Source organism: Callorhinchus milii, unplaced genomic scaffold (genome assembly GCF_018977255.1).
Source record: "Callorhinchus milii isolate IMCB2004 unplaced genomic scaffold, IMCB_Cmil_1.0 Scaffold6, whole genome shotgun sequence".
NCBI classification, from domain to species: Eukaryota; Metazoa; Chordata; class Chondrichthyes; order Chimaeriformes; family Callorhinchidae; genus Callorhinchus; species Callorhinchus milii.
The window spans coordinates 4,321,452-4,334,654 of NW_024704747.1; the positions used below are offsets into that span (position 1 = coordinate 4,321,452).

At 42.5% G+C, this 13,203-nt stretch overlaps 1 protein-coding gene across 1 annotated transcript in view; it reads right to left on the bottom strand.

The window, feature by feature from the left end:
- The window catches only part of kif5c (kinesin family member 5C), a 65,686-nt gene extending 59,115 nt beyond the window's left edge, over nucleotides 1-6,571 (bottom strand). The window contains exon 1 of the mRNA XM_007896345.2: nucleotides 6,305-6,571. Within this exon, the coding sequence (XP_007894536.1) occupies nucleotides 6,305-6,433 (129 nt within the window). The 5' untranslated portion in view covers nucleotides 6,434-6,571. The remainder of the gene's footprint in view (nucleotides 1-6,304) is intronic.
- Between the last annotated feature and the right edge of the window lie 6,632 nt (nucleotides 6,572-13,203).

Sequence of the window (13,203 nt, forward strand, 5' to 3'; positions counted from 1 at the left end):
CAGGGGGAGGTTACCATTGCCCCGATCGAAGAGGAAGATCGCAACGTGAAGATGGGGAAGGAGGGGGCGAGGCGAGGGATTGAGAGAGAGCGTTCAAGAGTTTCGGGGCGTTGTGGCTGAAAGCGCAGCTGCCGATGAGGGCATGAGAGACGAGCAGGAACCCGGAGCCAGTTGAGGGGAGGTAACAGGTAGAGGATTGGGGAGCAAGCGGGTCGGAGAGGGAGGGAGGTGCCAAGGCACGAAGGGATTGCAAGTTCCCGTCAATTTAAAGCATTCATTGTTATTAGGTTTAGACAACTTACTAGTGTAGGAACCTTGGAGGAAGTAACATGGACGGACTGATTGTCTGCTCCTGTCTGACATTGTTAGCGAGATCCAATCTGTGATATTGACTAAACAACAACAATAACAACGTGAATTTATACAGCACAGAGTAGCATCCCGGAGGGCTTGTATTATCCAAGTCTGGTGATAGTCAGGCCTTTTTTCAAATGTGGAAAACTGGAACGAATGAGAATAGCTAATTTGAGTGTCCTCCGTTGATCTTTAGAGGGTGGATTCGGGCTCAATGATTTCCAAAAAGCCAAGAAAGCGCAAAAGAAGACTAGAGGGCAAATCGCTATCTCCCCAGAGCAGGCTGGTTTGCTCTCCCTCCCTTTCCTTCCCCACCTTTGACGGCTTTCAAAAATCGTCATGTCACAATGCAACTGCTCAGACCAACTGAGGCTTAAACTAGGGTCACGTGGAGCAATTTCGGAATCTCTAATGTATGCATAGTGTACACTTTCTGCATTCAAACAGATGTATTTTGGTTCTGCAACAAAGAGCATTGGTTGTGGATTGAGCTACACATAACAGGACATTATTATCATCAATAACTGGACTTTCTGACATCAGTGCAGTGAGTCGGCTGTTCAAAGGGAGAATTTGCTTTAATGTCGAAATAATAAGCCTTCACAGCAAAATTGTACTCAGGGGAAGGGACTGGGGTGGGGGGGGGGGGGGAGGAAGTGGATAAGAACACAGCAATGTGAAGGAATTTATCACGGTGGTCTATCTCATCAATCGCAAAGTAAAAAAATATATAATCCTACGTGACTCCATTTCTCATATCCCTCAAATCGATATCTTTGCCAAACAGCTATCTCATTCCCTCTGGAATCTGCTGACACAATCTGCCTCCACGGGATGTCTATTGCACACATTCACCAATAAAATCTGAACTGTCCGTTCACTTTCTCTCATCTGCGCTCATGTCCGCATTCCCTTTGCTCCAGATGTATTAACCATTTTTGACAAATTACGGGTTCAGTTTGCCTGAGGCCCTTTGAGGTCTTCGATACTAATAATTCTTTGATATAGGGTTGAGACGTCTCAAAGCGCTGCTTCAAGAAGAACTGTAAATGATGCACATTTGCTTTCAAAACAAATAGTCAACGGTGCATCTTTCTTATAGTTCGGTCTTCAGGTTTGCCTTACAAATTACCTTCACTTGATTGTAAAACTCACACAATTACCATGGCCAACCAGAGGCAATAGACTCACTTCTCCTGGTTATATTTCCTTTCATAGATTAGTGCTTGTTAGAATTCCCTTTCTAACGTCGACGTCCCCTCCCCAGTCAGCCAAAGCTGTCGTGATTTCAGATCACGCGGAAATAAGAGTAAGCCAATAAATACCTTCCCTTAAATAAGCTGTCCAATAGATTTCAGGCCAATAATAATAATAATCCTTGCATTTGATGTAGCGCCTTACCATGTCGTTGAGACAGCTCAAACCACTTCACAGAATATATTGTAAAGTGAATTGACTGGTTATTTTGTGCGCGAAACTATGGCACCCAACAATAATTGTAACGGATGTGGTATGGTGTCAAACTCACACAACACACAGGTACTAATATCCCCATTGTTTTATGGGAAAAATATGAGACCTGTCATGAATAACAGTATCAAAGTCTAACTCATCCTTACTACACTATCAGCCATTCATTAAAAAAGCTACTCTCCCTCAAACACACAGAGGGAAAATAAAAGTCTCGATTTTAACCTACTGTTTAGCTCTCAAATCATGTATTCCAATTATTGCCATACTTTATTCTGCTTTGCATAATAATCCTTCTTGCAAAAGGCAGTGTATAATTTATTCTGTTCACGCACTTCCATGAAACTCGAGATGAAATCACTCACCTCAACTATTGTGTCTTTGTTCCACTGGTGAGTCAGTGACTGGAGGACAGCAATTTATGATAATTAGCAGGAAAGCAAAGGGGAATTTTTCTTCAATCACAGAAGAGAGTTATTAGGGTGTGAAAAATGGATACAGTGGTCAAGGCCAAATCCCTATTCGCTTTCAAGGGGGAGAAAACAACACCTAAAAAGGAGGAATTTGCAAGGTATGGGTAAAAGTCGGATAAATGGGACTGAATGAATTGCTTTTCAGTCAGCCATTAGAGACACAAGACGAAAGATCTTCTTCTGTGCAGTACATTTGTTTGGTTCTTTCATGAATGGATCTCCATTTTGCTTAAGCCCTATGTTATTCCCTATGTTAAACAGCTCCACTCACCTTCATGCAAAATCTCAGTTCTGTTTACGTTCATTCACCGTTTCCTCAACTATGCTCCAGCACTGTTTGCCTTTTCACTCGTTCTAACCTACGAGTACCTCTCCTGCCTGGATTCACTTGACCCTCCCCCCACCCCATTACTCAACACAACAGATGGGCCTAGATGGGCTGAATGGCCAGTCTCTGGGCTGTACTTTCTATAAAACCACGACACCAACCTCGGCAGCACGAAGTGACAAATCACACCACAACCTTGTGCACTTAATAAGCATCTCTCCCTCCGCTCAGCGGACTTCGGTCTGCCTCGCCCCGCCCAGCTCTCAATTGGTGGTTGGGCCTCCACCCTTTGGAACAGCATTTCCCAGACCCTTCCTTGCCTCCTTTAAGGCCCATCTGAAGACCGTCTTCTTCAGCCACGCCCTTGCTCACCCTCCTACTCCTACTGCCTGCCGGCCACCACACCTGATCCCATTCCCCAGCTCGGGTCCAAATCCCTGACTGTCCAGCACCTTGGGCTGTTCTTCCAACATGAAAGGCGCCGTACACATGTAATTTATTGTTGTCACAAGTTCCATTGTGTTGGGAGACAGTTTTGACATAATGTTGGTTTACTTTTCAAATATGCGCAATTATACAGTGAATATAGAGTTGCGAGCTGGGTTATTTTCTAGAGTACACAGTGTACAGCAAATAAATGTACAAAATTCTCGATTTTCCTCGATGGCAATAAGAAAAAAATCTCTAAAAATGTGATCCTTGTGTTTGCGATCCTTCCTGGTCGACAGTCCTCAAATAAAACTGGTCACTCACTCTAGTGGCTTTTCGTGCGACATTGCTGCGGGCAAATTGCCTGCTGCGTTCATCTGCAAAATAAATGCAGTCACACCACTTTGCATTACATCCCATGAAAGCTTTAAGACATCTCGACGATGTGACTGAACTGAAGTTGCCAATTGCAGCCACGAAGCAATACAAATAAATACAAAATGACATGTGCACAGAGCCTTTCAGGTCAGGAGGACGTCCCAAGGCGCTGGACAGTCCGGGATCTGGATCCGAGCTGGGGTTTGGGCTCAGTGAGAGTGGAGGGCAGGGAGGGTAAGGGTAGGAGGGTGGCTGAAGGCGCGGTCAAAGAGGAGGGTCTTGAAGGAGGCAAGGGATGGAACGAAGGGAGTGAAGGGAATGTGGGATGGTGTTCCAAAGGTTGGGGGCAGAGAGCTGGAGCCTGCTGAGCGGAAGGGGGGGATAGGTTGATATGGGGGTTAGCAGATCACAGAGGTCGGGAGGAGCAAAGCAGTCTTGGTATTGCAAACAATTGGCCTCCATGCAATCATTGCAAGTTTTTCCTTAATGCTTTTATTTTTGTCGCTATAGGCCTCACACACGCCTCTGTTTACTTCGCAATTAATAGGAACCCGATTGTTAGTCAATTGGCGGATCGCTAACCAGGGCTAATAATCCCTCAAAAAAATAATAATAATAATAACGTGGTCACTCAATCTACGACTGTTTGTGGGACGCTGCTGTGCGCAATTGACTGCCACCTTTCACCCACAAAACATACAGTCAATTCACTTTAGAGTATATTCTATGAGACGCTTTGAGACGTCTGAACGATGCGTTAAGGCGCTATATCAAATGTAAGGATTGTTTATTTTTTATTATACGGCCCACAGTTATGGTTCCGATAAAGGAACACGCCCAAAACAACGCACCTTTCTCTCTCCTTTGCTCACTGACCTGCGCTGGGTTTCCTGAGTTCCCACTAAGAAATCATAAACGGGTACTTTCAGCTGGAATCAGTTCCCATCTTGACGCAACAAATGCTCTGGGCTAACAAGCTATCGAGAGAAATTTGTGGTGTTTCATAACACATTCAACACGTTTCTAAAACACCCCAAAAATCCCATTCTCAACATATTGCTCTATTACCGAAAGCATTAAACATCCCAGATGTCCTGTGCAGGCTGGGTCACAGTTGCTGGCAAACTGACTTAAAATAATAATAATAATAATAATCATTGCATTTGATATAGCGCCTTATCATGCCGTTGAGACGTCTTAAAGCGCTTTACAGAATATTACTGTAAAGTGTAAAGATTAACTGTGTATTCAGTGGATGAAACAAATTGTTAAAAGGAAAATATACAGTCAATTCACCTTACAGTACATTCTGCGAAGCACTTTGAGACGTCTCGGAAGACTTCTCGAATCCTTGCATTTGTTGTATCAAATGCAAGGATTATAATAATAATTATTATTAGTAAAGTGAATGGTTTGAAGCCGAGTTTCAGAAATGTCTCAACGTCCATTGATTTCACTGAACACTATCGCTGTAAGGGGAGGAAGTCGACCCTTTTTTTTCAAAAATACAACTGGAATCTAATGGGTTAAGATTTAAATGGACAAGTTCCCAGTCAGTCTTTAATGCAACATCAACCAGAAGTACGCATGTTCAGTGGGTTCAATGACATCATCCCAATGAATTTCAGGCTGCACCAACGCAGGGAAACAGCCTTAACCAGGACAGAGAGAGAGAGAGAGGCTTATTATTATTATTATTATTATTATTATTATTTCACATTTCCCCTTGCAAAATGCTGAACAAACTAAACACAACGCACACACACATGAAAAAGTTACTAGATCTTTACTCAGTCCATTGCAAATCTATTCCCCTCTAAAATAATACACCAGATATAACACAGGACCGATGCCAAGCTCAGCACAAGTTACATGAACACTGTATTTCCTTCAGTGTGTGCAAATCTGAACTGGAGCAAACAAATAAAAATGCTGCGAAATATTCCTAGTGTTTTGTCCAAGGTACAATGAATGAGTCGATTCTTTTTCTCTCTTCCCCACCCTTTTTTGTGTGTGTGCGTGTGTGTGTGTGTTCATCGTTTCCAGATTTTTTTTTTACCAGCAGGAATGATAATTCTTAGGGATTCCCTGTGTCGACAGACACCTGCTTAAAACAACGGTAGACAAATCCCTCTACCTCTGGAGCTGGGGCTGACAATGGTAACATTCTGGATTGGAAACACATCAATAAATTGTTTGGAAAGGACTGTCTCATCGCAATTGTCGCATGGACCATTTATTTCTGAGTAGAATTGCAGTGCTGACAGTCTCAAAGCCAAGCAAACGTTGCAGGGTGGTTATTATTAAACACAAACAACTAGATAAACCGCAAACAAACGCCGCCAAGTGCAATGATAATCCTTGCATTTGATATAGCGCTTTTCACGTCTTCTAGACTTCTCAAAGCGCTTCACAGAATATGCTGTAAAGTGAATTGACTGTATATTTGTGGGCGAAAGTATCATCTTGGGGAGGAAAAAAAAACAATCGAAGCTCTTATTATTCCCAGTAAATAGCAGTAAATCCCACATTTCATTCTCTCTCTTTTTTTTGGCTGTTGCAGTAAAATCACACACACAAACACACACAAAACCATCGCATTCCGCCCTTAAACCCCCCCCCCCCCCCCCCCAGAATGTGCGTTGACAGCAAAAACGCAGGAGTCAAATAACCAATTATTGTTCACAAAGCGACACAGGGAAATTGCCCATTTCAGGTCTGTTTCAGCCTAAAAAGATACACGGTCCATTTCATTACCCATGGCAATTTCTCTCTCTCTCCCGGGGGAGAAAGATCAACTTGAATGAATTAACGAATGCATCAATTGATAACAATATTATTAATTAATAATAATAATAAAAATACAACCTACCCCCAGAACAGTGACTGTATCATCTCCTTTGAATTTCGGGATGAACTGGTCTCCTCTCAAAATCTCTGCTTGGCTCAGTGGCCTGAATCTGCACATGACTTTAATGCTGCATTCAGCTGGTTCTGCCATCTCGCCTGTTTTCTCTGTATATTTTATATTATAATAACATAGAAATATAAAAAAAACACAACAACAACAGCAGCGGCAGCAACAGCAGCAGCAGTCGCAGAACAGCAACCAGACGATTATATCCCCAGAGCAGGTTTCCTTCCAAGATCTTCTTCACCTCTATCTGAACATGGCAGCAATCAATGATGCACCACAATTCTCTGCTGATGCTCTGGGTTTCTGCATAGGGCAACACAAGTCCATGAATCTCTCCCCTTTTTTATAATATATATTTTTTTCGGTGGGAGGTGGGTGGTGGGGTGGAGGGGAGAGAAGGGGGAGAGGGAGAGGGGTGGGATGGGGGGTGGTGGGGGGGGGAGGGAACAAAGGGAGGGAGTTAACGCACAAGAAAATGCAATAAATAAAGGAAATAAATATGCAGTTGGCAGCTGATGCAGAAGTGACCGCTCAAGGTCAATCAATGCTCTCTCTCTCTCTCTCTGGCTCACTCTCTCTCGCTCTCTCTCTCTCTCTCTGACCCTCTCTGTCTCTTGTCTTGTCTCTGGCGAGGTCTCTCCCGCAGTAAGGCAAGGTGCTGCGGAGAGCTCAACAGCATCTGCATCCTCAGCTTGTGACTGCCATCCTGCATCAGCATCAGCCACTCTCTCCTCCTCAAACCACCGCTATATCTCTGGGGCTACGTGACATCACACCACCCACAGCCAAACAGGCTTCCAAAGAGCATCCTTTCTTTCTTTCTCTCTCTCTTTCTCTCTCGCGATAGACTTGTTCATGGGAAATGCAGTTTCAAATCCATTGCGTTTTACTTGGAACAAAGACTACAAATCCCAGGGAGTTTGCTTCTCTTTCTCTCTCTCTCTTTCTTTCTCTCTCTCTCTCCCTCTCACTCTCACTCCCTCTCTCCATCTCTTCAACGCAGGTTTCAATTCAAACCTCGAATCGGATTTGAATTGCTTTCCACACGATGGAGTAATAATTTCTCGCCAAAATGATGAATTGTTAAACATGATAATAATTTGGTCGCTCGATCCACACGACTGTTTGTGGGACACTTCTCTGCCACGTTTTGCCCACAAATTCGCTTTACTCTGGGGAGCGCTTTGAGAAGTCAGATCGACGTGATAAGGCGCTATATCAAATGCAAGGATTATCATTATTACGAACAAACAGTCGATTCGGTTTACAGTGCATTCTGTGAAGCGCTTTGAGACGTCTCGACGACGTGATAAGGTGTTATATCACATGTAAGGATTATTACTATTTCACACTGAATTCATTGCAATAAAAGCTTCTCATTGTTGGCAACATGGGCACGGTTGGGGGGAGAAGGTGGGCGGGGGGCTGGGGGGGTGGAAAGGAGATGGATTAGCCCCAGAAAATCATCAGCGGCCACATCAGGGAAAACACAAGAGACATCCAAATTTTCAGGGCGGGTAAAGGAACCACCAGCATTGCAGCTCAAATTCCAGGGGAGTTGAAAAGTCTGCATTGGCAAATAGGAGCAATCCGGCTAACAGCGAAGAGATTGATTGTGTTTTGCAATGTACATAATGCAAACTCTATTTGTCTTTTTGGTTTACACTGCACCAACTGTTACACCACGGGAATGCAATTTAGCTGACAGAATGTTGGTATTGAGATAACCTCATTTAGGAAAGTGCAAGTTGAGTATACAGTGACAGATGGACGTATTTGTCATATATCTATCTACAGAGGAAGTAGGTTGTTTCCGAGTGCAAAGACTGAAGGCCAAAGAGAGCCCAAGTGCAGATTTACAAGCATTATTAGTTGGACAAACCACTTCATGGCTATTTGTGGGACGTTGCTGTGCACTTATTGACTGCCGTATTCGCCCAGAAAACACACACAGCCACCGCACTCTGTGAAGCTCTTTGGTTCTTCCTCCTGACATGAAAGATGCTATAACAAAATGTTATTATTATCGTCATCACTTTTCGGCTGGAGTTCATTGGTCTAAGCTTGACTTTCTTCCAGAAAACACTCGATGAGTTGCATTGTTTGGTCACTCACTTGATGGTTGTTTGCGGAACATTTTCTGCGAGCAAATTGGCTGCCACGTTCATCTATAAAAATACACAGTCACTATACTTTACATTTTATTCTTTGAAGCACTTTGACACATCCTCCTGAAGTGAAAGGTGCGATATGAAATGAAAGGTCCTACAAATAGCCATGAAGTGAATGACAAATTTTATTTGGGAGATTGTTGGACGGCTCATTCTATGATTAATGACATGGGATCTTTAACGTCCAGTCGAACAGGCAGACAGGACTTTGGATTAACATCTCAATCGAAGGACGGATGTACAGGAGACAAATCAGCTCTCGAAGTCATCTTCAGATAGAAGGAATACTTATTGCTGTAAATTCAGAGAAAGCCGATCTCGATGTAAAGGCCAAAGTATGGAAGTTGTTTTTTTTTTTGCAAATCTCAGCACCTGGTATTCAGAAACCCACAAGTCGCAACTAACGTTTGTGTGAATTTCAGCTTTCAGGTCTCATTGAACGAAGGAAGGAAAATAATGCCCTCCAATTAGGGTTGATGACCCCGACACCCACGATGATGGTGCAAAATCTGCTGCAAGAAAGCAAATCCTTTGCACTGACATTAAGGATATAAATCTCCAATAGTAAACCTTTAGCTCCATCCCACACTGTAATTCCCTCGAAACACTAAATAATGCATCAGGTACTTCTTTCTGAAATGGATGGACTGATAAAAGGACTTGCCAAGTAGATGCACTAATTTAATGTGAAAGATCGCTGGATTTTGAGACAATAGTTTGCACTCCAGAGTCACCAATCTTAAATAAGGTATTTTAGTGTGAAATCAGTACAAAAACTCTATTATAATAGGGGGAAAATAAAGACTGTGTGAGAATTCGGTATGGTTTTGAAAATTTATTTTAGGTAAAGAGAAACACACACATACGAAAAGACGTCTCGACGACATGATAAGGCTCTATATTAAATGCTCAATTTTTTTATTACCACCTATATTAAAGCATTGATAATATATAATAATCCTTGCATTTGATATAGCACTTTTCACGTGTTCCAGACGTCTCAAAGCGCTTCACAGAATAGACTGTAAAGTGAATTGACTGTATATTTGTGGGCGAAACCCGGCAGCCAATTGAGCACAGCAGCGTTCCACACACAGTCGTGGATTGACGTGACCAATTTGTATTATTGCTTTTTTCTCTTGAGGGATTATTATCAGGCGTGTGGAGTAAGGAAGCTTGCCCAAGGTTTCAGCTTGCTGGGAATCGAACTCAAGTCTCTCGCTTGCGAGGCAAGTGCTCTAACCACTGAGCTAAAGGACTCCATCGAGGTCCCAACAAGGATCCATGTGGTTTGTACCAGACTAATCAGAAATTCTGGGATACTGTATATAACGTCTAGTGGGGTCAGGCTCATTGCATGATTGTTAAATGGCCCTGAGAATTGAAGGGATAATAATAATAATAATTTATTAACATTTAATAATATAATCTTATTAATTGAAGGGATGATGTTTCAGGTTGGGGGAGGGGGAAATTAAGATTTAATTTGGTACTGTGTCCTTTGTCATTCTAATCGTCTCTTCTACTATCTTACAGCTGACTTCTAATTTACCGAATATCCTTTCCCGACATTTGGCTGTTACATGTAGGTTTCAGGTGATCATCTCCTGTTTTATTTCGCTGATAAGCAGTCGGTTTGGTTTTGCAGAAAGCAGTATTTTAACCTGGAAGCAGCCTTGCAGGCCCTGTGTGTCATGGTAAGAGTGACTGATAGCTAGAGGTGCTTTATGTATCATGGTGAGCAATCAACAGAGATGGTGAATTCCAAAGTAACAAACGCAAAGGTATTTATTAATATTTAATATACTTAATATCAATATTTTGTATTATGTGTGTATATATAATACACACATGTAATATATATTAAGCCGCTGAGACACCGTCGGTAGTGAAAGGCATTATATAAATGCAAGTTGTTGCTGTTATACGGATATATAGTCCTATATATATAAGATTTTTCATTTGGGCAAACATCAAATATGCCCATCCTTCAGATGAGTCGTTAAACTGAGGTCCCATCTGCCTGTTCTGGTGGACGTTAAAAATCCCACGGCACTATTCGAAAAGAGAAGGGAGTGTCTCTCTCCCGTTGTCCTGATCATCAATCCCCCAAATACAATTGGTCACTCACTTCATGGCTATTTGTGGGGACATTGCGTTTCACCCACAATATACACAGTCAAAACCACTTCACGGTAAACCGTGTGAAGTGCTTTGAGACGACTCAATGACGTGATAAGGCGCTATGTCAAATGCAAGGCTTATTATTGTTATATCAAGATTGCCCAGGGGTGCTTTGACCTTTCTACCCAACCTTTCCATTTGGTGCAAAGCAGCTTATTCCCAGCAGATGTAATCATGCAACCAGTTTATTGCAAGTCTTGAGACCTGCCAGAGGGGAGAAGGCTCTGAATTAAGCAGACCTGTTTATAACGAGCAATTGATTTTTAATGAGACTTTTTTTTCCCCCCAATGTTGCTCATGCAGTCTTGATTTGCAGGAGTTCAGGAGAGGCAAGCAGACAAAAGCCAACCGACCTGTAATAATCCTTACATTTGGTTAGTATTAACAACTGTGCAGGATTGGCTGCCGTGTTTCACCTACATAAAGAGCTTTGAGACGTCTGAATGACGTGATAGCACTCTATCAAATACAACTATTACTATTATTGATTCAGTACCTTCCACATCAGGAACATGCCTCAAAGCGCTTCACATGATATACTGTAAAGTGGAATTACTACCCTGTACTTTGCTGGCGAACGCAGCAGTCAATTTGCACACAGAAATGTCTTACAAACAGCCATGGTGCGAATGACTGATTTCAGAAACTCCCTCTCTTTTTGAATAGTGCTTTGGGACCTTTGATGTCCATTTGAACAGGCAGACAGGACCTTGATTTAACGTCTCACCCAAAGTACGGCATCTCTGACGATGCAGAGCTCCCCTTAGCCCTGCACCAGAGTATCGTGTCTCAGCTGGCTTTGAACCAGGAGTGAAACAATAATAATAATAATCCTTGCATTTGATACAGCACGTTATCTCGTCTTCGGCTTGCCTCAAAGCATTTCCCAGGACATACTGCAAAGTGAATTGACTGTGTATTTTGTGGGCGAAACGCGGCAACCAATTGCGCACAGCAGCGTCCCCACAAACAGTCGTGGATTGAAGTGACCAAATTATTATTATTATTTATTATTATTATGAAATCCTCATCCGAAGTCTCACTAGTGAACCGTAAGTGATTCCTTGAGTCCCTGGGATAGTCCTGCCCTTTATTTCATTCTCTGCCCCTGAGCTGAAACTCTGCTTTCTTATTGTCTGTTTAACCACAGATCTCCGTAGGGTAAAACATCAGTGGAAGCCTTCGTGTTCTGCACACCGTACTATCAGCAAAAACTAACCCCTGATAACAATTTCATTGGAATGGGCTGCGTGGTTTTGGACATAGTGTGATTTTCACACACAGTACGAAATATTCTCCTTCATTGTCAGACACGACGTTAGACTCCAGGGCAGTGCTGAGGGGAGTGTTGCATTGTCAGAAGTGCCGTCCTTTGGGCAATACATTAAACCAAGGTCCCGTCTTCCTATTGAGGTGCATGTTAAACATCCCGAGGCATTGGGATTGAGTGTTAAAAAGCAAATACTATTGATTTTTTGAGCCCCATTGAATGACAATACGTTCACAATCAGCGATAAATCAGTCATTCATCCTTCAGATGGGACGTTAAACCTAAGGTCCTGTTTGCCTCTTTGAGAGGAATGGTAAAGATCCTTCTTAAAAGGAAAACCAAAAACAAAACCAAAAACAATAATAAATTGGTCATTTTCAATCCATGACTATTTGTGGGACATTGCTGTGCGCAATTGGCTGCCGCGTTCGCCCACAAATATACAGTCAATTCACTTTACAGTGTATTCTGTGAAGCGCTTTGGGACGTCCTCCCGACGTGAAAAGCGCTATATCAAATGCAAGAATTATTATTATTATTATTATTAAATGCCTCCAAATTGATGACACCAATCTCAAGATCTGTTCAATGGCCATAAATATAAAAATACCACTAAAACCGTTAGTCACAGTGCAATTGACGGGAAATGTGCTCTTCCCAGCCTTTCCACGTTTTGCAATGAGTCATCTGACATCACCGGCAGCTGGGAATTAAGCCCTTTGTGCTGCGATAAGCACAAGTAGACAGTGCTTATTGTGGTCCTATTGTTATTCAGTCGGGCCCCAAAAAATGAATAGCATCGCAACTAGGATATATAACTATCCTATCAACGTTTGCTCCTTAATCCCCCAAATAAAAGTTGCTCGTCTGACCACCGGTGTTGAGTTATTAGGCAATTTATTAAAATAACATAATCGGGTTGACAGAAAACTAGACACTAATCCCCAATAGCAGCTCTGTACCTTAATTTAATATTTCAAAGCCAATACCTCATGCGCTCTTAAAGAGACCGCACATTAATTCATCCCCTCAACGACCACAGTATAGCAACACCCGGGCGGGATCTAATCCTGGATACAGGTTCCTGTGATTGCAAATCAAGCACTTATTCCAGATGCTAACGCGTTAATTTACTCGGCCTCTTATCTCACGGCACAAGCATTGGGTTTCGACACAGTCAGTTTGCTTCCGTCTATTATTTTAAAAGATCAATTTTTTTTGCTGACTGG